This window comes from Euleptes europaea, chromosome 6, assembly GCF_029931775.1.
Source record: "Euleptes europaea isolate rEulEur1 chromosome 6, rEulEur1.hap1, whole genome shotgun sequence".
Lineage (NCBI taxonomy): Eukaryota > Metazoa > Chordata > Lepidosauria > Squamata > Sphaerodactylidae > Euleptes > Euleptes europaea.
The window spans coordinates 50,416,114-50,439,075 of NC_079317.1; the positions used below are offsets into that span (position 1 = coordinate 50,416,114).

The window sequence follows — 22,962 nt, forward strand, 5'->3', positions numbered from 1 at the left end:
AGAGAGGTCTTCCTATGCAATTTAATCAGGGCATGATTTCTCCTTCTAAGGGTGAGCCACACAACTGATACCCCTTTGCACAAAACACCCAATACTATGTTTAGAAGGCTCATTCCATTTCAGTTGAGCAGGCCATATTATTTTTCAGTGTGGCCTCCTGGGTAAAATCCCTCCATCCTTAACTGTGCCTCAAGAACAAAACTCTCAAGATTATAACTCAGACTTGATATCCGAGATTAATAATGTTCTTTGGGAGGTTCTAGAAACTGGCTATGCTGCCTAGTGTTTCTAAAAATTATAAGCTTGGCTGCCTGTGAATAACAAATCCAGCATCCCAGGTGCTTAAAGGTCATATGGACCATAGGATATCATGGTGCAACACAAGTCCACTTCCTGCCCCACAGGCAAGTTCTACCATATCCCAGAAAGATCTGTGGCTCTGGGTCAGCTTGGCTTATCACAATCCTCCTCCGGAGCCATTAGTGAGTCACTTCACTCTCTGGAAGAGACAGTCATGAGGTCCAGCACTGGCTTTTAAGCCTTTGCATTGCCAAACCAGCTTCAGACAAAGCAGAAGAATTTCTTCCAGCGACATTTGGAAAGAGTTTTTATTCCCTTGGCTGTCATTTTCTTTTCTTGCTGGGCTTTGTGCTCCACTGCACTTACAATGGCCGTGTCAAAAACCTCCTTCAGGTTCTTTTGAGTCAGAGCAGAGCACTCGATGTATGTCTCAGCCCGGATTTTCTCAGCCAGTCCTTCCGCCTGAGTTGTAGGAACAGGCTTTACACGGTAGCGGTCCAGACTGATCAGCACATTGACATCATCCCGCAGGTCAGCCTGTGTCCCCACTAGCACCACTGGGGTCTGAGGATTGTGAGTTCTTATCTCAGGGATCCATTTCTCTGTAATGTTTTGGAAGGATGTGGGGTTCACAACACTGAAGCAGACCAAGAAAACATCGGTGTCAGGGTAACAGAGAGAGCGCAGGCAATCAAAATCTTCCTGCAGAGGAAAAAGAAAAGTACAGAGATCAGTTTGTGAAGGGTGCCTACAGGAATAATGATAGCTAGCATAGATAGAATGACCTTGTCTCTTCCACAAAGCTCAGGAATTTTCCGCCTTTGTCCCAGAAAATCTCCCCAAGCTAATAGGGTAACTAAGCCTGGAGATCGATGTATGTACAAACTGGAGTCAGTGTGGCACTTTTTTGTGGGGATCTATTGGTCTTTACTCTGGCACACATACCTGGCTTCAGAGTGAAAGGTGACTGAAGTACAACAGGCAAAGGATCAACTGGCAAGATGCCCATTTGGGGTGGATCTTTCCCCTCAACCCCCCCCCCCCCATACCTGTTGTGATAATCTGTTTAAAAATTAGCTTGGTGCTTTAAGGCTTCCCCCTTTTTTGTTTCTTTGTTTTGTTTCTTTGGACTCTAAAATTAGTTCTCTGTATGTGTGGCTTCTTGATTGACACAAAGGCCAGCAAGTCAATCCTATGAAAGCCCAGCTTCTCCTTAAACAGAAGAAGAAATGGTTGCCCTGATCCTGAACCAATGTGTTGTCAAAAATGTGGAAAGGTTGCTTCCATAGCAGGCTAATCAGTTGAATGTATGAACTTCAGTCTCCACTCTTAGTGGAACACGCACACCTCATACACTCTCATGCCAGGTACAGGCTCAGTCATCAGTTAGGCCAATGGGGAAAAGGAGGGAGGATGGCAGGCTTTGAGTCCACTAAAGGAGAGATTTCAGTAAAAACACAAACATGTTAGGCAGGCCGCTCTCCACTGAAGTTCAGCATACCCCGTCTGCAGCATGGGGATAATTAAATTAGCCTACTGTATAGGCCTGTTCAATAATTACCAAGATAAGGCATTTGAAGCACTTTCAGTGTTTGAAATAAGCTCTACAAAATCTATTCATTATTTTATAGTTAATATAACTGTTGCCATTTCACTCATATTATTTTCAGATTCTCATTATTTTTGACATCACTACTGGCATCTTATCTCAACAAAAGCTGCTTTGGCTCATGGGCCTCACCTGTCCTGCAGTGTCCCATAGCTGGATACGAACTGGTGCTCCATCCACCAGGACCTGAACTGCAAACAGAGAGAGAAAGAGGGTAAGTGCTTACCAATACACTCCATCTACATTCATAAGCATCTCCTTTCCCAGCCAGAACTGGAAACAGTTGGTAAATGCATTAAGGAACATAAATTAGCACATCTGGGAAGGGAGTGGGGAGGTCTGTTGTGAACAGAAAGCACATCCAAACTCTCACAGGCCACATGTGCCAATAACTGCAGCCTTAACCAGTCTGTTCACCCATGTACTCCACAGGCAAACAATTGGGGGCCACTGCAAGCCATGCAGTCAGATATATCCTTCTACCACATAGAAAACAAACGCCTGCGCCTTCCTTGATCCCACTTCCCAGCTGTGCTAATTTTCTGAACTGACAGCAGAGGAAGCTCAAGTTTGGTTAGGCTGTACCCTACCAACAACATAATACAGAGTTCTACACCCTCCAAACATTTAGATTTAGAGAGCCAGTCTGATGTAGTGGTTGCATTAGGATCTGGAAGACAGAGGTTCAGATCCCTAGCCACAAAAGCTCACTGGGCCAGTCGCACGGTCTCAGCCTAACCTACCTCACAGGGTTGTTGTAAGTTTAAACTGGGTGAGAGGAGAACAATGTAAACAGCTCTGGGGCCCCATAAGGGAGAAAGGCAAAGTATTAATAAAGTAAAACATAATCCTTGACTTGAGGGATGACTTCCCATTTAACTGTGTTTGCACACGTACACACACACACAGTTTGTGTATTGACACATGACAAGGAAGCCATAGGTGGGATTCAGCCAGCCTTTTCACACAATGTTGCCTAATTCCCCTCTACCCGGTTTTGTGCATTCAGGTCCCATGCACCTCAGCATATCATGTTTTGATGTTTAATGGGGGTCCCTTTTCACCAGCAGCAGAAAAACTGGCTGAATCCAACCCTATAACTGGACCAAATATGGCTTCTCAGTATGTATATATTGCATCTACACACCACACAGTTTATGTGAGCTATGGGGTTGCCAGGTCCCTCTTCGCAACTGGCAGGAGGTTTTTGGGGTGGAGCCTGAGGGTGGGGATTGGAGAGGGGAGGGACTTCAATGCCATACAGTGAAATGCCTAATCGTCTCACAGAGTCCAATAAAGACAATTAGGAGGAGGTTACAATCAGTTCTTTATTTAGCTAAACAACAGAGCTGGGGTGAAATAGCCCACAATTAAGATGCGGGGTACTCACCAGAGAGACAAAGGAAAGTCAGTATCATTTATGCATTCGCATGGGCCAGGCCCATGGCTGCTGACAAGCAGATTGACATAGAAAAGCCCCAATCACACTTTAGGGATATACTTTACTTTGATTAGACTATCCTATAGATTTTGCCTGATGTTGTTTCTAGGCAAGCTCTAGGTCTTGTGATCTTGGAAGTAACTAGATACCACATTCCTCAACAGAAAGGTAATTCTGAAGATACGCTGCTTACTGGTGAAAGCCTGTATCAGACACAGACAGCGTGAGCTGGCTGATTCATGGCCCCCCGATGCCAGCCTTCCCAAAGCTTCCATGTGTGCGGTATGAATACACAGTATTCCAAACCTGCTTTTATACTTTAGGCCTAGCTTTTCCAGAAGAGCAATTATGCAAACTGAACACATAAGCATACAATAATGATTACAGGCATTACAACAGTTCAATTGCCAAAGCAGCCATTTTCTTCAGGTGAACTGATCTCTATCGGCTGGAGATCAGTTGTCATAGCAGGAGATCTCCGGCTAGTACCTGGAGGTTGGCAACCTTAGGCGGAGCCTGAGGATGGCAGGGTTTAGGGAGGGGAGGGACTTCAATGCCATAGAGTCCAATTGCCAAAGCGTCTATTTTCTCCAGGCAAAGTGATCAGTTGTAATAGCAGGAGATCTCCAGCTAGTACCTGGAGGTTGGCAACCCTAGTGAACTATCAAACATGGCAATGTGTATGCCCCATACTGTTTCTGATACAGGAAGTGCCGAGTCCAAAATCAATGGTTTCACACACCTTCAGGCCTTTTAGACTTGTTCAGCTACTCTCTGGCCGGCCCTTCCCTTGTAGCTATACAAATGAAGTAATAGAATCTCTGACCTAAATATCTATAGTTGTTTACTGTCAACAGTGAAACTGCACTAGTGGTAAACTATTTGTGCAATGTTTGCCACAACACACTTCCATAATTGCAAGGAACATTTGACACGGCAAAAACCAACCCAGCAGCTTCAGATGCAATACAAATGCCTCTCCTTTGTTAGCTAGTTTTCTTACAGGAGTTAAGAAGAAAAAAAAGAGTTGGTTTTTATATGCCCATTTTCTCTACCTTATTAAGGAGAATCAAACCGGCTTACAATCTCCTTCCCTTCCTCTCTCCACAATAGACACCTTGTGAGGTAGGTGAGGCTGAGAGAGCTCGACGAGAACTGTAACTAGCCCAAGGTCACCCAGCTGGCTTCATGTGGAGGAGTGGGGAATGAAACCTGGTTCTCCAGATTAGAGACCACCACTCTTAACCACTACACTGATGATTATTCATAGAATCATAGAGTTGGAAGGGACCACGAGGGCCATCTAGTTCAATCCCCTGCATAGGGTTGCCAGAGGAAGTTTTTGGGGTGGAGCCTGAGGAGGGCAGGGTTTGGGGAAGGGAGGGACTTCAATGCCATAAAGTTCAATTGCCAAAGTGGCCATTTTCTCCAGGTGAACTGATCTCTATCGGCTGGAGATCAGTGATAATAGCAGCAGATCTCCAGCTATTACCAGGAGGTTGGCAACCCTACCCCTGCACAATGCAGGAAATTCACAACTACCTCCTCCCCCACACCCTCAGTGATCACTACATGCCCAGACGATGGCCAAGATGCCCTCTCTCTCACGATCTGCCCAAGGTCATAGAATCAGCATTGCTGACAGATGGCCATCTAGCCTCTGCTTAAAAACCTCCAGGGAAGGAGAGCTCACCATTTGGATATTTGGTTTTCACAGTTCTGGGCTGAGAGCAACAGGAAATATGAGACACAAATTCAACTGAGGGTGGTATTTTTCAATTAAAAGGGTCACACAATTGTGTCACCTAACAGGGTCCCTTAGTGACGTCTTTCTGTGTACAGCACTTCTGTCAGTCATGGTAGTGGTGGAAAGGAGGGTTGGCCCTGGTTAGTACTTGGATGGGAGACCACCAAGTAAGTCCAGGGTTGCTATACAGGCAATCACAAACCATCTCTCTTGCCTTGAAAACACTATGGGGTCACCATAAGTTGGCTGTGACTTCATGGCACTTTCCTCCACCACAAAACTACTAGTCATACTACTGTAAAAACAGCTCAGGAAGGGCTGTGGCTCCATTTGCTAAGAGTTATTCTGCTATCTCTGACCTGCTATGGTTTTTGACAGCATTTTAATTCATGACCAATTTTTTGATTGGGGTAGGGTTGCCAGCTCTGGGTTTGGAAATACCTGGAGATTTGAGGGTGGAGCCTGGGAGAGTGGTGTTTAAGGAGGGGAGGGTCCTCAGTGGGGTATAATGCTATGTAGTCCACCTTCCAAAGCAGCCATTTTCTGCAGAAGTGGAATAAATGTTTAAAATAAATAAGTGATCTGTGTAGTCTGGTGATCAGTTGTAATTCCAGGAGATCTCCAGCCACCACCTGGAGGTTGGCAGCCGTATCACAGGAAACACCTTATATCAGTACATGAGTCTAACCATTCACATTTTAAACAAGGCGAGGGGGCTGTTTTTAAACAATAATATAACACATGGGCAAGGGAAGCAAAACCTTGCCCCCTTCCCATGCCTTACCCCCCGCCAGCATGATCTTAGCATTTTTCTCAAAACCTGGAGAACAGCAAAGTAATGTGTGTGAGAGGGGTAATAGCACTTCAAGCTGCACCCTCACCTGTCTTTGCATGCATCCTGGTAGAGATGGCTGCACAGTATGTTCCTGCTAAACACATCGACTAGTTGGGTTTTATTTATGATTTATATAGCCCTGCAGCAACACAATGTCCCTGCAACAGAGACTGTCCTACCATCCAGACTGAAACATTACAACTGCAACTAGTGCTGTTCTCCTATTGCTGACAGCTGATTGTGCTGCCTGTCAAAGTCAGCTGATTTGGGTCGCTGTTATTGAAGGGCACAGACGTTGGATCTGGGTGAGAAAATAAAGCAGCAGAGGCTGAACAAGCTCTCATGAATGGAAGAAAAAGAACAGGCAGAAGGACACTTGACTGAATGTTTTGCTTTAAAAAAATGTATGAAATGTTTCTTAAGAAGGATAATGGAGGGATGGGACAGAGCGGTGGTTTTCAAATGATGTTCTAGTAAATGCTGAGGCTCCTTGAAAGCTCCTCACTGAGAATATCAACAACAGCAGAAAAGCATCTCCAAGGCACTTGTCTGTTGTTACCCCCCATATGCAGTTCCTGAGGTAAAGCACACGTTCAGTTAATGTGGGGTTTTGATGAGTCCCAGAAAGGCCTGGTGAAAATTCTGTATTACCTCAGAATCCTCTGCAGTTCATGGGTGTTTCAGAGCAAATGCTCAAGGGGTTTCTTGTCAGACAAGACAAATCTGGAAAGTGTTCTGATAGTGGAAGGTCTGAAAGCTATGGGATGGATGGGACCAAAAAACAGGATAAAAGCCTAAATATGCAAATGACTGACCAAAGAGGTCAAACATCAAGTGTAGGATGTAGCTTTAAAGTGTTGTGAAAGTCACCTTGTGTCTGAGCAGTGTATAAATTTAAATGAAGACTTCTGTTTTGGACATGTCTCTGGGCTAGAGTTTCCAACTTTGGGTTGGGAAATCCCTGGATATTTGGGGAGCCAGAGAACAGCTAATAGAGGGCACAGAAAGAGAAGAGGCTGGGTGATAAATCTTAACAAAATGCAAAATTAGCATGCGTGTGTAATGGAGGACAGCAGACTTCCTGTGCTAAAAGGTGACAACAGCCAGTACTTAACACCAGCCAGTGATATTCCCACGGTGCTCTTTACTCAGCTAAGGTATGTATGTGTTCTTTTATTTTCTAGAGACAGGGTTAATCCTTTCTCAGGCTTTACGCCATGAGCAGATGAGTGAAAGGAGCCAAAACAACTGGCTTCAAAATTTGCAAGTATTTACTGCTAGGAAACCTCGTTTCTTCAGACTCTTTCAAGACAATTAGGCAAAGGGTGTCCCAATCATATTTCAGCCTTCGTGTGATACACCAACAAATCTCTGGTATCTTTTCCATGACAACAGACCAACATCCCAACAACATCTAACAGATGGTGCAGATGAGATGCTCGGCCTTCAGTTTTATTGTGATCCCCCCCCCCCAACTATATGGCGAGATATGCACTCCCATTTAGGAATTTGATAGTTTTTATCAATTTGTTAAATGCTGTGCGCTATCAAAAGGATTTACTGAAAAGGCAGAGAGCAGGAAGAAGAGTCAGCCTTGAAGGTTAGTAGACGAGCACTGGGTAGTACCATGAGAGTGAATGGCCTCTAATAAAAATGAATGTAAAATATTCCCACAACATTCTGTAGGCATGGGAGAGACAGTGAGAGAATGAGACTTGGATCTTCATCACTAAACATAGCCACACATTAAAATACACATGAAAAAATTCACAGCCACATCCCTCCATGCAGGAAAGTGCCAGAGGTGGCATGGAAGTAGAGCTGCCAACCTCCAGGTACTTGCTGGAGATCTCCTGCTATTACAACTGATCTCCAGCCGATAGTCAGTTCACCTGAAGAAAATAGCCGCTTTGGCAATTGGACACTATGGTATTGAAGTCCCTCCTCTTCCCAAACCCCGCCTTCCTCAGGCTCTGCCCAAAAAACCTCCCGCCGGAGGAGAAGAGGGACCTGGCAACCCTACTTGGAGGGGATTAAATTTTCACAGGTATAAAATATTGCACTTTAAGAAACTCAACCAAAGGAACACAGTCTTGAGGGAAGATTCAAAACCAGGGCATTTTAGAAAAAGGGAATATAGAAAGAAAGAAATTAACTGAAACTATTCATGTGTCTCCCACAGTAAAATACTTTTAACTACCCTGTATGATCCCTGTAAGGCAAGAGTCACTAGAAAAGACAGTCATGCTAGGAAAAGTTGAGGGTAGCAGGAAAAGAGGAAGACCCAACAAGAGTTGGATGGACTCAATAAAAGAAGCCACAGCCCTCAATTTGCAAGACCTGAGCAAGGCTGTCAAAGATAGGACATTTTGGAGGACTGATTCATAGGGTCGCCATGAGTCGGAAGCAACTTGATGGCACTTAACGCACACAAGATTCCATAGTAATTTAAGTACATTGTCAGAGGATCTTGATTATTTATAATTTTTTTAAAATGCAAATATCTTCTAGGAATGGAAGAATTCAAAGTCAGATATTGGGATCCCAATGTTGCCACTTGAGTGGCCAGACAGGCTCCTGGGCACACTCAAAACTGTGAGTAGTAAGGAAAAGTTTTCCTAACAAAACTGAGAAGAGATGAAGGGTAGCAATAGTAAAGGCCCAGAGCATATTGATTCTTGAGCAACAGTGGTTTTAAAAAATCACAATAGATAAAAGTCATTTACTATTTGTTGGTTTTTATGTTATCCTATTGTTCATACGAACATATGAAGCTTCCTTACACTGAATCACACTCAGGATTGGTGCTCAAACTCAAGATTGTCTACTCAGACTGAGAGCAGCTCTCCAGTGTTTTAGGCAGTGGTGTTTCAGATTACCTGATCTAGAGATGTCAGGGACTGAAACTGGGACCTTCTGCATGCTAAGTACATGTTCTGCCACTGAGCCACAGCCCCTCCCAAAAAAAAAGTTTGTTATTTTTTTATCTTGTGGGATGGTAGGACAGTTCTACATAGCAAACCTGGCAGAAAAGTATCTCACCCCACTTTCGTGACTAGCTGGTAATGAGGATCGCCAGGTCCCTCTTTGCCACCTGCGGGAGGTTTTCGGGGTGGATCCTGAGGAGGGTGGGGTTTGGAGAGGGGAGGGACTTCAATGCCATAGAGTCCAATTGCCAAAGAAGCCATTTTCTCCAGGTGAACTGATCTCTATCAACTGGAGATCAGTTGTAATAGCAGGAAATCTCCAGCTAGTACCTGGAGGTTGGCAACCCTACTGGTAATTAAATAATTTGGACAACCAGTAGCTATTGGGATATGAAATGGGACTAAAGGCTCCCACCCCCTGATCAAAAGATGGGGAAAGATACAGCAATGATAGAGATTTTCTTACTGAATTTTAGGGTCCTGGACCCAATCACCACCATCTCTGCTGTTGCAATTTTTGGACCTCCTTGAAAAGTTAGCCCACCACTGTGTTAGAAGAAGAGCTGATTTAATTTTTTCTGTATAGGAGAGTTGATCTGTGTGAATGTAGAAGGAAGAAAGGAAGTAATGAGAAATAAAAAAACAACACAATGCCTCTTCAGCAACCACAACAGCAGATGTGAAAGCCTCGGCTTCTTTGTGGTTAAGAGACGGTTGAGCCTGTTACCACATCTTAAACATAGAGAAAGAAGAGAAACCTGTTCCTTTTCAAAAGAGTTGCTGAGATTCTGATTTGATCTTCAAGATACTGGGCATTTCCCTCAGTGTCCTATTTCTAAGTACCTCACAACCCTACATGGAAACTAGTTGGCAGGCACAGAGATCTGCCATTAAAAATATAATTTATGTTTAGTAAAAAGAATACACCAACATGTGAATCACAACGGGTGCAAATTGTGTTGAACATCAAGCCTGCATCTCAGTGTTGCTTCCCTATATGGTGATGTCATACTCAAAATGAGAGCTGATTCCTCCCAATATTTTCTGATCATCAACTGGGAAGGAAAGCATTCTAGAAGTGATAGCTTTACCAAAAAATAAACTACATCTTCTTGGTTATACCATTTCCATGGCCAAAAGAAGGAACAGCCTCTCTCAGTCTTGAAGATGCTGGACAGTAAGGTTCACCTGGACCTTTTCCCAGATGGACTGCTGCTGAGGCACGATTGCTAGTAGTCCACAGACCCTAAAGCTGTCAACCTGATGGTCAGTTCACATTAGATATGAGATCTCACTGATGTGATAATACCCTTGCAGATTCCTGTTGCCCTCAGACCCAGAATATTTTCATATATGCTGTCATGACCACAACTGGCCTGTACATTGACCAAAAAGGATATTTGAGATCAAGTGGGATGTAGTGATGGCATTGAGAGATAGAAGTTCAAATCCCTATTTAGCCATGAAGCTTGCTGGGTGATTTTGGACCAGTCACTTATAAGGGCACTTTCACACCTATTAGTAATAATGCACTTTCAATGAATTTTGCAACTGGATTTTACTGTGTGAAATGGCAAAATTTGCAAATGATCACTAAAGTGCATTGAAAGTTACGAGACATGAGGGTAAAATTAAGGAGGAGAAACTGGTGTATACTAACCTGAGCTCCTTGGAGGAAGGGTGGGATAAAAAAGTGGTAAATAAATAAACTTCTGGCATAAATTTGCCCACTTGCAGGGAGTGTCTTGCAGGTTTTCTGGTATGACCTCAATAGTTACTGACCTCCATCTGATGAAAGGAACTCTTTACCTTGCTTAATAGGTTCATGCACTTATTTCCCTCTCCTTACCCGGATGACATTTGGTTAAAAGAGGAAAGGGAAAGAAGTTAAGAGGGGAGCAATACTGCTGAAAGTTAAAAGAGAAAGTGCCAAAGCAGGACTACAGCTGAACATCAAGAAAACAAAAGTAATGACTACAGGAGAATTACACAACTTTAAGGTTGACAATGAGGAAATTGAAATTGTTCAAGACTTTCTATTCCTTGGCTCCACCATCAACCAAAAGGGAGACTGCAGCCAAGAAATCAGAAGGAGATTGAGACTGGGATGGGCAGCCATGAAGGAGCTAAAAAATATTTTGAAGTGTAAGGATGTGTCACTGGCCACCAAGACTAGATTAATTCATGCCATCGTATTCCCTATTACTATGTATGGGTGTGAAAGCTGGACAGTGAAGAAAGCTGATACGAAGAAAATAGATTCCTTTGAAATATGGTGTTGGAGGAGAGTGTTACGGATTCCGTGGACTGCCAAAAAAACAAATCAGTGGGTTATAGATCAAATCAAGCCTGAACTGACCCTAGGAGCTAAAATGACTAAACTGAGGCTGTCGTATTTTGGTCATGTCATGAGACGACAAGAGTCACTGGAAAAGACAGTCATGCTAGGAAAAGTTGAGGGCAGCAGGAAAAGAGGAAGACCCAACAAGAGATGGATTGACTCAATAAAGGAAGCCACAGCCTTCAATTTGCAAAATCTGAACAAAGCTGTCAAAGATAGGACATTTTGGAGGACTTTCATTCATAGGGTCGCCATGAGTCGGAAGCGACTTGACGGCACTTAACACACAATACCGGTCAAATCATGAATTATGGAAAGAGAGAGAACGGGAGAGAAGTGATGGTGTGAAAAAGGTGCCCTGTTTTCAGGGACCTGCATGCCTTTGGCCAACCCAGTCAGGATTCAGGCACAGTGCACTGGTATGAGGAAATTGGTTTTTTCCTCCCCCATAGCTAGTGTTCTGTAGGTTTCTCTAACCTAAACCTTCAATTGGCCTCTCCCTTAAAGGGATGCAAAGAGTTTCAGCGTAACAGAAAAGCAAGTTAAACAAGATAGTTTGGTGGGTGAAGGTCAATATTTACGCATATCACTGACCCCAAACACAGAAATAAGCTTGCGGTAACATGCATCGGTAACTCTGATCTCTGCGTATACAATGGGAGTGACATTGCTTTGCTGTCTTGAACACCCGAATATTCACTTCTACAAGGTCACTTGTGACCTGCTATTCCACTGGCAGTTATGAGATCTAGAAAGCCTGAATCTGTATTTTCACCAGATCATTTAAGCTCAACAGTGAGACAAAAACCCATTCTCTGATATCTCCCCAACCACCACCACCAAAAAAATTCAGCTGTTTGTATTTTCCTACACGGTATACTCAACAACTCTCACGAGTAAAGAATGGCACTGTCTGTGCAAGGGCTGTTGTATCTAGGGTTGCCAACATCCAGGTACTAGCTGGGGACCTCCCGCTATTACAACTGATCTCCAGCCGATAGAGATAATTTCACCTGGAGAAAATTGCTTTGGCAATTGGACTTCTATGGCACTGAAGTCCCTCCCCTCCCCAAACCCCGCCCTCCTCAGGCTCCGCCCCAAAAATCTCCAGGTATTTCCCAACCTGGAGCTGGCAACCCTAGTTGTGTCATATGTTCCCAGCATTAAAAGCATATTGGATAAGTGGGATATTGCAACAAAAGCACAACCTTGAGGAAAATTCTGTAGACAGTGAATAATAAGCGAGACACAAACGTTTTGTACATTCTTATTGAGCAAAATGTGCCCACACTAAAAACTTAAAAGAAAAAGACAACTGAACTGACCATCAAAAGGCCCTTTCTTGAACCATAGCACGGCTATTATAAAAAACAGCCTTAAGTCAACCCCCAGAGAGAGTATAAAGTTAACTAAGTTTCGTTTGCTGGTTAAGTTTCGCCTGCTCACGTGAGAAGAGAAAGAGTTCTTACAATAGGGCCTGGCAGACAAAACTAATGGTAAGCCTTTTATGACTTATTTAAAGGGAGTCCTGATTGCGGGAGCCATTGTGGAGTAGTTAGTAGCACTGTGTGTGGATACAGAATCAAGGTTCAAGTCACTGCTTAGCTATGATAACTCAAGGGGTGGCCTTAAATAAGTCACTATCTTTTCAAGCTGCTGTTGTGAGATGGAAAAAACAGGATAAAGATATCTTGTTTCCAGGCCCAAGTCCTTGGAGCGGCATTAAAAATAAGCAAACTCCTTTAGAAAAGGCTTGCCATGACCATAGCAACAGGCATTAACAAACTGTGTTGCGCAGAAGGACTCATTCAGCCAGGGCTACCCTCTCTTGGAAACCAATTTGTAGATACATAATGGTTACTAACTAGGGTAAGGCTTGCCTGATGTGTAGGGTTGCCAGGTCCCTCTTCACCATCAGCGGGAGTTTTTTGAGGCAGAGCCTGAGGAGGGTGGGGTTTAGGGAGGGGAGGGACTTCCATGTCATAGAGTCCAATTGCCAAAGCGGCCATTTTCTCCAGGGGAACTGATCTCTATCGGCTGGAGATTAATTGTAATAGCTGGAGATCTCCAGCTAGTACCTGGAGGTTGGCAACCCTACTGATCTGATTCCCCAAATGTTAGCTATGCCCTGTTGTCCAATAGGAGAATCACCACAGCCTTCATGACGATAAATGTCCTGTGTCTGTTTCTGAGGTGACAAAATGCTTCTTAAACATCATGGTGAGGCAATATCTTTATTAGAACCAGCTAAACTATCACACAAAGTATTATTTTCTCTTTCTTTATGTTATTTATGTCCCTCCTTTCTCTCCAGTAGGGACCAAAAGAAGTTTGTTCGCCTCTCATAACAATCATATGAGGTAGGTTAGGCTGAGAGTGTGTGACTGGACCAACGTCATACAGCAAGCTTCTAGGGGGGCAGGGTCTCCAAAATCCTAGTCCAATACTCTACTACTCTGTACTGGCTCTAATAGCAAGGAATCTTGGGGGCTCTAAAACTTGAAAACTTTCCCATAACTTTCATGATATTTTAAGTTGTTTCTGAATATTTATTACTTCACTCTTGCTTTTGAATTCCACCCCCCCCCCGCACAAATCACCAGTGCACTTAAAGAATACTGTTCATAGCATCCAAGTACAGAATGGACCATTAGACTATAAACAAAACATCACATGTTCCAGATTTTTAGAAAACATATGCATCAGCTTCAAACATGCCTCAGCCAGTTTGCATAAAGGTTCACACTAGTGAAAATGCCATTCATTTTCCTAGAGAAGACAACGCCCATGTCCAGGGGCTGTCAGCATGGTCAGAAACACATTTACTTAAAAGTCAGCCCCCCTTCTCGAATTCATTTTATTCCCAATTAGTTGTGCGTATGTTTGTACATAGGCCTAAATTAATACTAGGGCCAAACAAGATGTGAAAACATGAGAACCACAGACAGAGCTGCTTTTTTTCAGAATAGGTGAATAATGATCATGGTGATAGGGTGGTGGTGGTCCAGACAGCAGATTAGGTCATGGGGGTGAGTGCTTAACCCCCCCCCGCCCCCCAGTGCCTTTTTCATGACCTCTATCCCATTTCTCCCTTGGGAAAGGCAGCTGTATAATGCCTGCATATTTCTCCTAAAGTGCAAGTAATAGCACATGGAGGGAGGTATCTGGTACTGGGGAAGGGATAACTCCCCTTCCTTGCATACCTTGGCCTGGCCATGATAGGGTTGCCAATCTCCAGGTGGGTTGCTTTATCTCCAGGCTATAGACATCAGATCCCCTGGAGAAAGTGGCGACTTCAAAGAGCAGACTCTATGGCATTACATCCTCACTGGGCTTCCTCCCCAAACTCCATCCTCCCAGGGCACCACCTTCAAATCTCCAGGATTTTCCCTAGCCAGAGTTGGCAACCCTAGATCAGCCCCTCCCCTAGAACTGCAATTTACCTTTAACAAACAAACACACAGCAAGAGTTCTGTACACATATCCCACATATGTAAGGTTGCCAACCCCAAGGTGGTGGCATGGAGGTCTCCCAGAATTACAATTAGAGAGATCTGGGATCCCTGTCTAATTACCAATGCTAATTTCTCCACGCCTACTACCCCTCTGCATATCACACCTAATCCAATCATGCCTGCTAATGTCATTTACTTGCTTTTGACATTTACGTTGCCATTGTGTGTCTAATTTACTCTTCTCTACTTAAGGATAGATGGAATCACATTCTAGCTATTTCTGAAGAAGTGAGCTGTGGCTCACAAAAGCTCATACCCTGCCAGAAATTTTGTTAGTCTTTAAGGTGCTGCTGGGCTCTTGCTCTTTTTTGCTGCTATTGACAGACTAACATGGCTACCGATAGAGAATTACAACTATTTCCCACAATACAAGGATCAATTATCATGCAGAAAATTGATGTTTCGGAGGGTGAACTCTATGGCATTGCATCCACGGAGAGTTCCCTCCTCAAACTCTGGCCTCTTCAGGCTCCACCCCCAAATATCCAGGAATTTCCCAACCCAGCATTGGCAACCCTATATGCCGTCTATTTGCACCCCAAGTCAAAACTTAAGGTTCAGAGGAAACCTAGACTAATGGCACTAGAATAAGCAGGAGTCTTGTCGCACCTTACATCTAAAACAATTTTATTTATTGTTAGCCAACTGACTCCTATTTATTTTTGCTGCAGCAGAATAACACAGCTATCCCCCTCTAGGGTTTTTGGCATCAGCACAGCTAGCACTAGGCAGGCACCAGCCCAACCTTCCATCTCTCTCAAAATTCAAAGAAGCCAGTTGTTAGTTGCATGCTGATGTGAATTTTTCCCTCTCTCCCCGCCCCTCCACTTGGGAGAAATACTCTAATTACAACTCAGGCGATATCCCTTCTGATTCTTTTTCTGTTGCAGTGGTAACAACTATTAGCATTGATATAGCACTTTAGAGTATTCCAAAGGCTTCACATACATTACTTAGTTATAATCCTTGGGTCCCACTGTGTGGCACTAAGGCAGATTTTTAGATGTAACCAATAAATAAACAACCCACCAAGGCTCAGTGTGATCTTTATGGAAAGTAGGCTTAGGCTGAGAGTGGCTTGCCTACAGCTACTTCACAGCAAGGGGGAGATTCAGGCTGGGGACTTCCCAATTTATAGCTCACATTCCCTTTGTGATTCATAGCTCTTTCTCTCAGCTGCCATGCTTCACCCTTACATGCTCTGCTGCACTCACAGCTGACCCCCACCCAACTATCCCAACTGGAACTCAATTATGGGAGTTGCAGGATGACGCACCAGTGTTTCCAAAATATAGAGACACCATTAAAAAAAATAGCCAAAAGGTGTTTGCCACCCAAAGCAATGCTAATAGATTTCTTGATTATTTCCATGGCTGGCCTGTTCCGCATCAGATGGAACAATATGAAACTAAGCACAGCCCACTGCCAAATATGCATAAGACTGCAACTTTTCTAAAACAATAGTCATATTGGTATGACAGAAAATTAAGCCAAATAATAGCGGGACACCTTAAAGTCAAATTGGTTAAACCAAGCACTTATGGAAAATCCTAGTTCAAGAATCATGAAGGTGAGGTACACCGCTGGTCATTGTTTCAGTTTTCTGACTGCGGGGTTTTGGAATAAAAGTTTCACTATGAGAGATATAAATCACAAAGATCTCCACAACTTCCCCCAAGCCCTCAGTATCACCTCTAGCAGGTAACTGCAAGACACCCCCCAGTAATCTCTTTGCTTTAGGTAATTCATAGGCAATGCTAACCACACCTATTTCTCAGCTGTTCCTTTTCTCCCTTCCAAGGCAAACAATCAGACTACTAACAGAAACTTTCCAAGGTGGGAACTTTTGACTGATAGGCTTTGAAAAGCAAGAAGAAATTGTACTGAGGGTCAATCTCCATTGTGTGACCAACCAAGTCAGAGAGAGAATTCTGACTCATCTGGAGACTTAATATAACCCTCAAGATTGAAACATTTATAAAAGCCAGTACAACAAAGGTGTGTCAACACAAACTACCGGTACCTTTACAAATGAGCTCTGTGCCATTTCTAAAACCCTGACCTGGATAGCCCAGGCTAGCTTGATCTCCAGAGCTCTTGGAAGCTAAGCAGGGTCAGCCCTGGTTACTGTTTGGATGGATGGCCATCAAGGAAACCCAGGATCATTACACAGAGGCAGGCGATATATCTATCTATCTATCTATCTATCTATCTATCTATCTATCTATATTATTGTGCCATCAAGTCACAGCTGACTTATGGCGACCCCGTAGGGTTTTCAAGGCAAGTGACATTCAGAGGTGGTTTGCCATTGCATTCCTCCATGTCATGCTCCTTGTATCCAGGGCCGGATTTAGGTTTGATGAGGTCCCAAGCTATTGAAGGTAATGGGGCCCTTTATATGTCCAGCTGTCCTTTGTCAACAACAAATTGTCACTGTTTTTTGTGTTGAATATATGCTATATGGTAATTTATGGACCCCTAAAACATGCAGAATGTAGGCACCCTATATATAGAAATGAGCAAACCAGTGATATTTTAGGGAGCAGGCTAGCAGGCGGGGCCCATTACTTACATCATAGGAGCCTACACAATACAAAACACTGTTGCTATATGTAGGTTTTATTTTATTTGTTTTTTATCTTATATTTTGGAAATGTACATCCAGGTTTTTTTTCCTTTAAATTTTTTTGGGGGCCCCAAGAGAGTGGGGCCCTAAGCTATAGCTTGTTTAGCTTATACGTAAATCCGGCGCTGCTTGTATCCCTCGGAGGTCTCCCATCCAAATACTTGCCAGGGTCGAGGCTGAGAGTGTGTGACCGGCCCAAGGTCACCCAGCAAGCTTCCATGGCAGAGCGGGAATTCAAACCTGGGTTTCCCAGATCCTAGTCCAACACCTTAACCACTACACCATGCTATAGTACAGAAACTCTGCTGCTAAAGGCAAGATGAAGTGTTTTGAGTTTGTCTGATACACTCACTGATTCAGCTTTGGGTTGCCAGGAAACCACCTAGACAAAATTCTGTTTATTTAGTAGCCTTACTGTTCTTGCAGTGCAAGATAGGTTGTGACCAAGCAACCTTATCCATGTGTCCTAGACAGTCACAAGTATAGGGACTAAATCCCTCTATCATATTTCCCCTGTCTTTCCTGCAGGGAACTCAAAGTAGCATAGAAAGTTCTCTCCTCTTCCATTTTATCCTCACAACACACCTCTGAGGTAGTTTAGGTTAAAGTGAATAATTAGCTCAAGGTCACTCAGCAAGCTCGTTGGAATTTGGACCCAGGTCAAGCAGCTATAACAACGATACCACAATTACCACCATTATTATTATCCCCAGCAGTCCAACAACAGGGCTGGAGATCAGCAGTTAACACTCACGGTTACCGCACTTTGTATTCCCAGCGATGTATTAAGAGTTTGAAAATGTTATAAAAAACATCATCGCTTTAAAAGGGTTTTTGGATACCACGGCTAATAAATGGTTGGAAGACAACTTCACAGCTAAAGGGGCCAAACAAAGTGCGAACAGTATTCTTTATAACATTTTCAAACTCTTAATACATCATTGGTTCTTGTGGGTTATCCGGGCTGTGTGACCGTGGTCTTGGTATTTTCTTTCCTGACATTTCGCCAGCAGCTGTGGCAGGCATCTTCAGAGGAGTAACACTGTACTCCTCTGAAGATGCCTGCCACAGCTGCTGGCGAAACGTCAGGAAAGAAAATACCAAGACCACAGTTACACAGCCCGGATAACCCACAAGAACCAATGAACTCTGACCGTGAAAGCCTTCGACAATATCTTAATACATCACTGGGAATACAAAGTGCGGTAACCCCCTGAAGAGCTAGTCAGGATAGTTAATCGGTCCTTCCATATGTGTGCCTTTTTTTGGGGGGGGGGGGGGAGAAGAGTTCCTTAAAAGTATTCCCTTATGCATTTCTAGTTTAGAATCCTGTCATGTATCAGCAATGAGTTTGGCTAAACCCCAGATAAATCAGGTCCCAACCCCTATTGGAGCTTCATCCTAATATCATCACACAACTGTCTCCTTTCTCCTTCTAGTTGGACCATGTGGTTCAATTGTAGTATGATCTTGAGTTTTACTCACCCAATAAAAATCCAACAGCTAAAAAACCGGTTGGACAGTACTGGATGTGCTGCACAGTTAGCTAAGAGAGAGTGTTGTCATCCAGGTTTCAGTGAAAAGGCTAAACCTGTTTCTCATTGCAGCCTCCTTGTCAGGCTTCAAGATGGTCTACTTTACAGAGGTCCTTTTTCACTACTTCTCATGCCTATGGGCACTTCTTCAGTATCACAGTTGTGGAACACTGCAACTAAGATAGGTACACACAATGGCTAACACTTTTAGTACTGTGTTTAGTAAACTCACAAGGGATAAGGTTACATTGCTTCCCCTAAAAACAAAAACAAAACAAAGGAGTCCACAAGATTAATATTGCTTTTGATATCCAAAAGCCCCTTCTGCTTTACTAGTTAAACCTTTTCTTATTCCATTTAACTGTGTTCTCCCTTCCTTCAAAGCCTCTGGGACCCACTGCTTGGTTACATGACAGAGGGCCCAGAATGCTTGTAGGAGGAGTCCCTCTTATTTCAGCTTGCCAGAAGCTTGAAATTGCACGTAAGCTCCAGAATTGTATAGGCTTGCCATCTTTTTTTCCTGCATGTGCTCCTGTGCCTTTAACAGTTTCAGGAAAGGAAAAAAATCAGTAAAAAAATCCCTGTTACTGACTGGCTGTGAAATTTGTAGAAGATATAGAAGCCTTGCCAGAAAAAAGATATTGGCAACCCCAGGTTTGCCTATTTACTTTGGAATTTCCCACCAAAATAAGTGGAACTTATATCCAAGTTAACATGTATAGGATCTGATAGCTTGTCATACACTTCGTTCCACAAGACTGTGATCTTTTGGAGTTTAGCTTTTAAAATGAGGGAAGTACCATAAAACAAAGCAGAGAATCCTCTCTGTTTTCATTAGTGGGGATCATATAATTTGTGCCCATATCAGACAATAAGTGGTGGTGGGGAATTGTATCAGTCCCCCTCCCTCCATTGCCCACCCCCATTTGAAAAAGATTAATTTGTGCTTACCTGAGAAGGTATCCAGGGCAGTCGGCTGATACTGGTCTGGGTATCCATTTGTCGTGTAGCTAACGATCAGGCTGGTTTTGCCCACAGCCCCATCCCCTATGAGGACACATTTGATGCCCAGCTCTGAGCCACTGCCTCTGGGGGTGCTGCATCTTCTTCGTAAAGTGGGTGAGTAATCCAGTAGCTCCTGTGGAGGCATGGCTTGTAAAGCAGGAAAGGGGACACACTTCGTGCCCCTCTTTTTAAGAAGAGTCAATGTAAACAAAAATGTTGCTGCTTTTTAAACAACAACAAAAAACCCTTCAGGATGCTACTCAGGAGAGCAAAATGTGGGTTAGTCACTATGTTCCTCCACAGATGCAGTTTCTCTTTCGCTGGAACTGCATCTCTTCAGATATCCCAGAGAAGGAGGGAGAGAGAGAACTGCAATAGCAAGGTTTGTATCCTGGGCGTGAGTTCCACCCACTTCACTTTGCATTTAACTTCCCAGACCTGTAATGGTTTAAAAGGAAAAGAAAACCTGATTTGCATGGTTCCACCTCCTTTCCTCGTAACATGATTCTATTCCATGTGTGCTTGAGCAAACTCAAACTCCTAGTCCTCTTAAAACTTTTCCTTGTCCTTCTGGGAAGATACTGCAGTACTGACTCAGAGATACTGCAGATACTGCAGTACTGACCCAACTTCAGCTGGGCTGAAGTTCCTTGCCTTCTGACCTTGTATAGCAGCATAGCAAACACAAACCATGCAAATTTTTGTGCAATGTCTTGCCAACTGAAGGGGACCGACCACCTTGGAGGAGAAGCTACTGATCATTCACAATCAAATTAAACAGAAATCCAGTAGCACCTGAAAGAGTAACAAGACTTATTCCAGCATACACTGGAATACCGTAAGCTTTTCAGATGCCACTGGACTCCTGCTTAATTTTACTGCAACAGACTGTGGACATTTATGCACGGAAGGTTTTGCCTTGGATTTGCTGCTCTCTAGGTGCACATTCTTCTCATCCGAATTCTCAACAATCAAAAATAAGACCCCATGAAGAGTTTCGAGAATCTGGATGGGAAAATGTGCATCTAGAGAATGGTAAATCCAAGGCAAAACCTCCCGTGCATAAATGGCCTAACACAGTTATTTCTTTGGAACAGTCAGAATCAGATGGTCCTGTAAGATTCTGCAAATGATTAATGTTCCAAGAAATGTGCCATTGCTGATTTGGTCTCTTCAAGAACTGGGCTGAGACCAAACAATAGTCCATGTGTATCAGCTGCAGATTTTCATTGAGTCCGAGAAGAGACTAAAATCAATGGAAGATTAACTTGCAGTTAATCGTTTACTACAGTCTTGTGCACAGGGTTTGGTTTTTTGACAAGTACCCTGAAAGCATTTAACAACTCCAACTCAAGAGTTGTTTCCTCTTCACAGGCCTAAGCTCCCTCTGGACTGCCACTTTGACTTGTTAATTGGGTTGCCCAGGTGGTGTCTGGAGATCTCCTGCTTTTACAACTGATCTCCAGCTGATAGAGATCCATTCATCTGGAGAAAATGGCCACTTTGGCAATTGGACTCTATAGCATTGAAGTCTCTCCCTTCTCCACACCCCACCCTCCTTAGGCTCCGCCCCCAAAATTTCCAGGTATTCCCCAACCTGGAGCTGGCAACCCTAGAGCAGGGTCCTTTTCAGGGCTGTTTTGGCCTTTGAGAGAGAACTCATCAGGGCCATGCCTAGCAGCGACCACTGGACAATTCAATACCATGCGATTTACATAACTCACCCAGGATTGGCTGCTTGTTATTGTTCAAAACCAGCTACCCCACAAAAGCTAGTGTGGTGTAGTGGTTAGAGTTTTAGAACAGGATCTAGAAGACCCAGGCGCAAATCACCACTCTGCCATGGAAGCCCACTGGGTGACCTTTGGCCAGGAACACATTCTCAGGCTAACTTACCTCACAGGGTAGTTGTGAGGAGAGGAGAATGATGTGGGCTGGTTTGGGTCCCCATTGTAGAGTAAGGTGAGGTGTAAATTAAGTAAATAAATAATAAATATAGCGGGAGATGGGAACAGATAAAAGGTTGGTTATGAGTAGGTAGGAAGGACAGAAGGAAGCGGGAAAATGTGAGAATATGGGGGTTGCCAGTAGGAGGGAAAGAGGATACAGGAGAACATGAAGTGTCTCCCAGAAGTCCTTGCAGGTTCCCCGCTTGCATGTAATATATATCTTCGTGGGACATGGGCACAGGGACTGCCTACAAATGGATAGAAGATAAGGGGAAAGGACCTAAGGTAAGCTCTGGACAACTTGGGGCGAAAACGCAAGGTCGCTTTATCCTCCTTTAATCCCTGTTTTAGCCAGGATCGAATGCACATTAGGTGAAACGCATGCTTTCGATCCTGGCTGAATCCTGGCTGAGACAGGGATTAAAGGAGGATAAAGCGATCATGTGTTTTCGCCCTTAGTGATCTGGGTAAGTCAGCACAAATTCGTCTCCAACAGGCCTTACAGACCAAGCTTGTTTTCTTCTTTGATTGAGTGATGGGTGTGCTGGATCGTAGTAATGCCATCAATGTTGTTTACCTGGATTTCAGTAAAGTTTTTGATAGGGTTCCCCATGATGTTCAGATGGGCAGAAAAGTACCAGGTGGATATTAGGGGGGGGGGGATTTACAGTAAAATTAGTTCAGCATTGGAATCGGCTGCCTTGGGGGGGTGAGCTCCCCCTCACTGGCAGACTTCAAGCAGCGGCTGGACAAATACTTGTCATGGATGTAGGATTGCCAGGTTCCTCTTTGCCACCAGCGGCAGGTTTCTGGGGAGGAGCCTGAGGATGGTGGGGTTTGGGGAGGGACTTCAATGCCGTAGAGTCCAATTGCCAAAGCGGCTGTTTTGATCTCTATTGGCTGGAGATCAGTTGTAATAGCAGGACATCTCCAGCTAGTACCTGGAGGTTATGCCAATAACTCACTCTACTGTAAATAGTAATGATGCAAATAAAACAGTAGTAGGCAAAATTGAATGAGACAATAGGCAATGGATAGCAGGCAGCAAAACAGCCAAGGCTGTAACTATATTACAAAGAAATAAATGTACAAATGAAGCTAAGCAACAAGGGTTACAAAGCAAAGAAAT

At 43.8% G+C, this 22,962-nt stretch overlaps 1 protein-coding gene across 1 annotated transcript; it reads right to left on the reverse strand.

Annotated features, from left to right (window-relative positions):
- Positions 1-523: 523 nt before the first annotated feature.
- On the reverse strand, positions 524-20,070 carry RHOV (ras homolog family member V). The gene is made up of 3 exons (XM_056851030.1): positions 19,831-20,070; positions 2,042-2,100; positions 524-1,002 (listed from the first exon to the last, which is right to left on the reverse strand). Exons 1-3 carry the CDS (start codon positions 20,027-20,029, stop codon positions 562-564), a joined length of 699 nt encoding a protein of 232 aa, XP_056707008.1. The 5' UTR covers positions 20,030-20,070; the 3' UTR covers positions 524-561.
- Positions 20,071-22,962: the final 2,892 nt, after the last annotated feature.

Coding starts and splice junctions, on each gene's coding strand:
- RHOV (XM_056851030.1), bottom strand. CDS start 20,029: ATGCCTCCACAGGAGCTACTGGATTACTCACCCACTTTACGAAGAAGA. Junction 2,101..19,830: donor TGCCCTGGATACCTTCTCAG/GTAAGCACAAAT, acceptor CTCTGTTTGCAG/TTCAGGTCCTGGTGGATGGA. Junction 1,003..2,041: donor TATGGGACACTGCAGGACAG/GTGAGGCCCATG, acceptor TTTCCTCTGCAG/GAAGATTTTGATTGCCTGCG.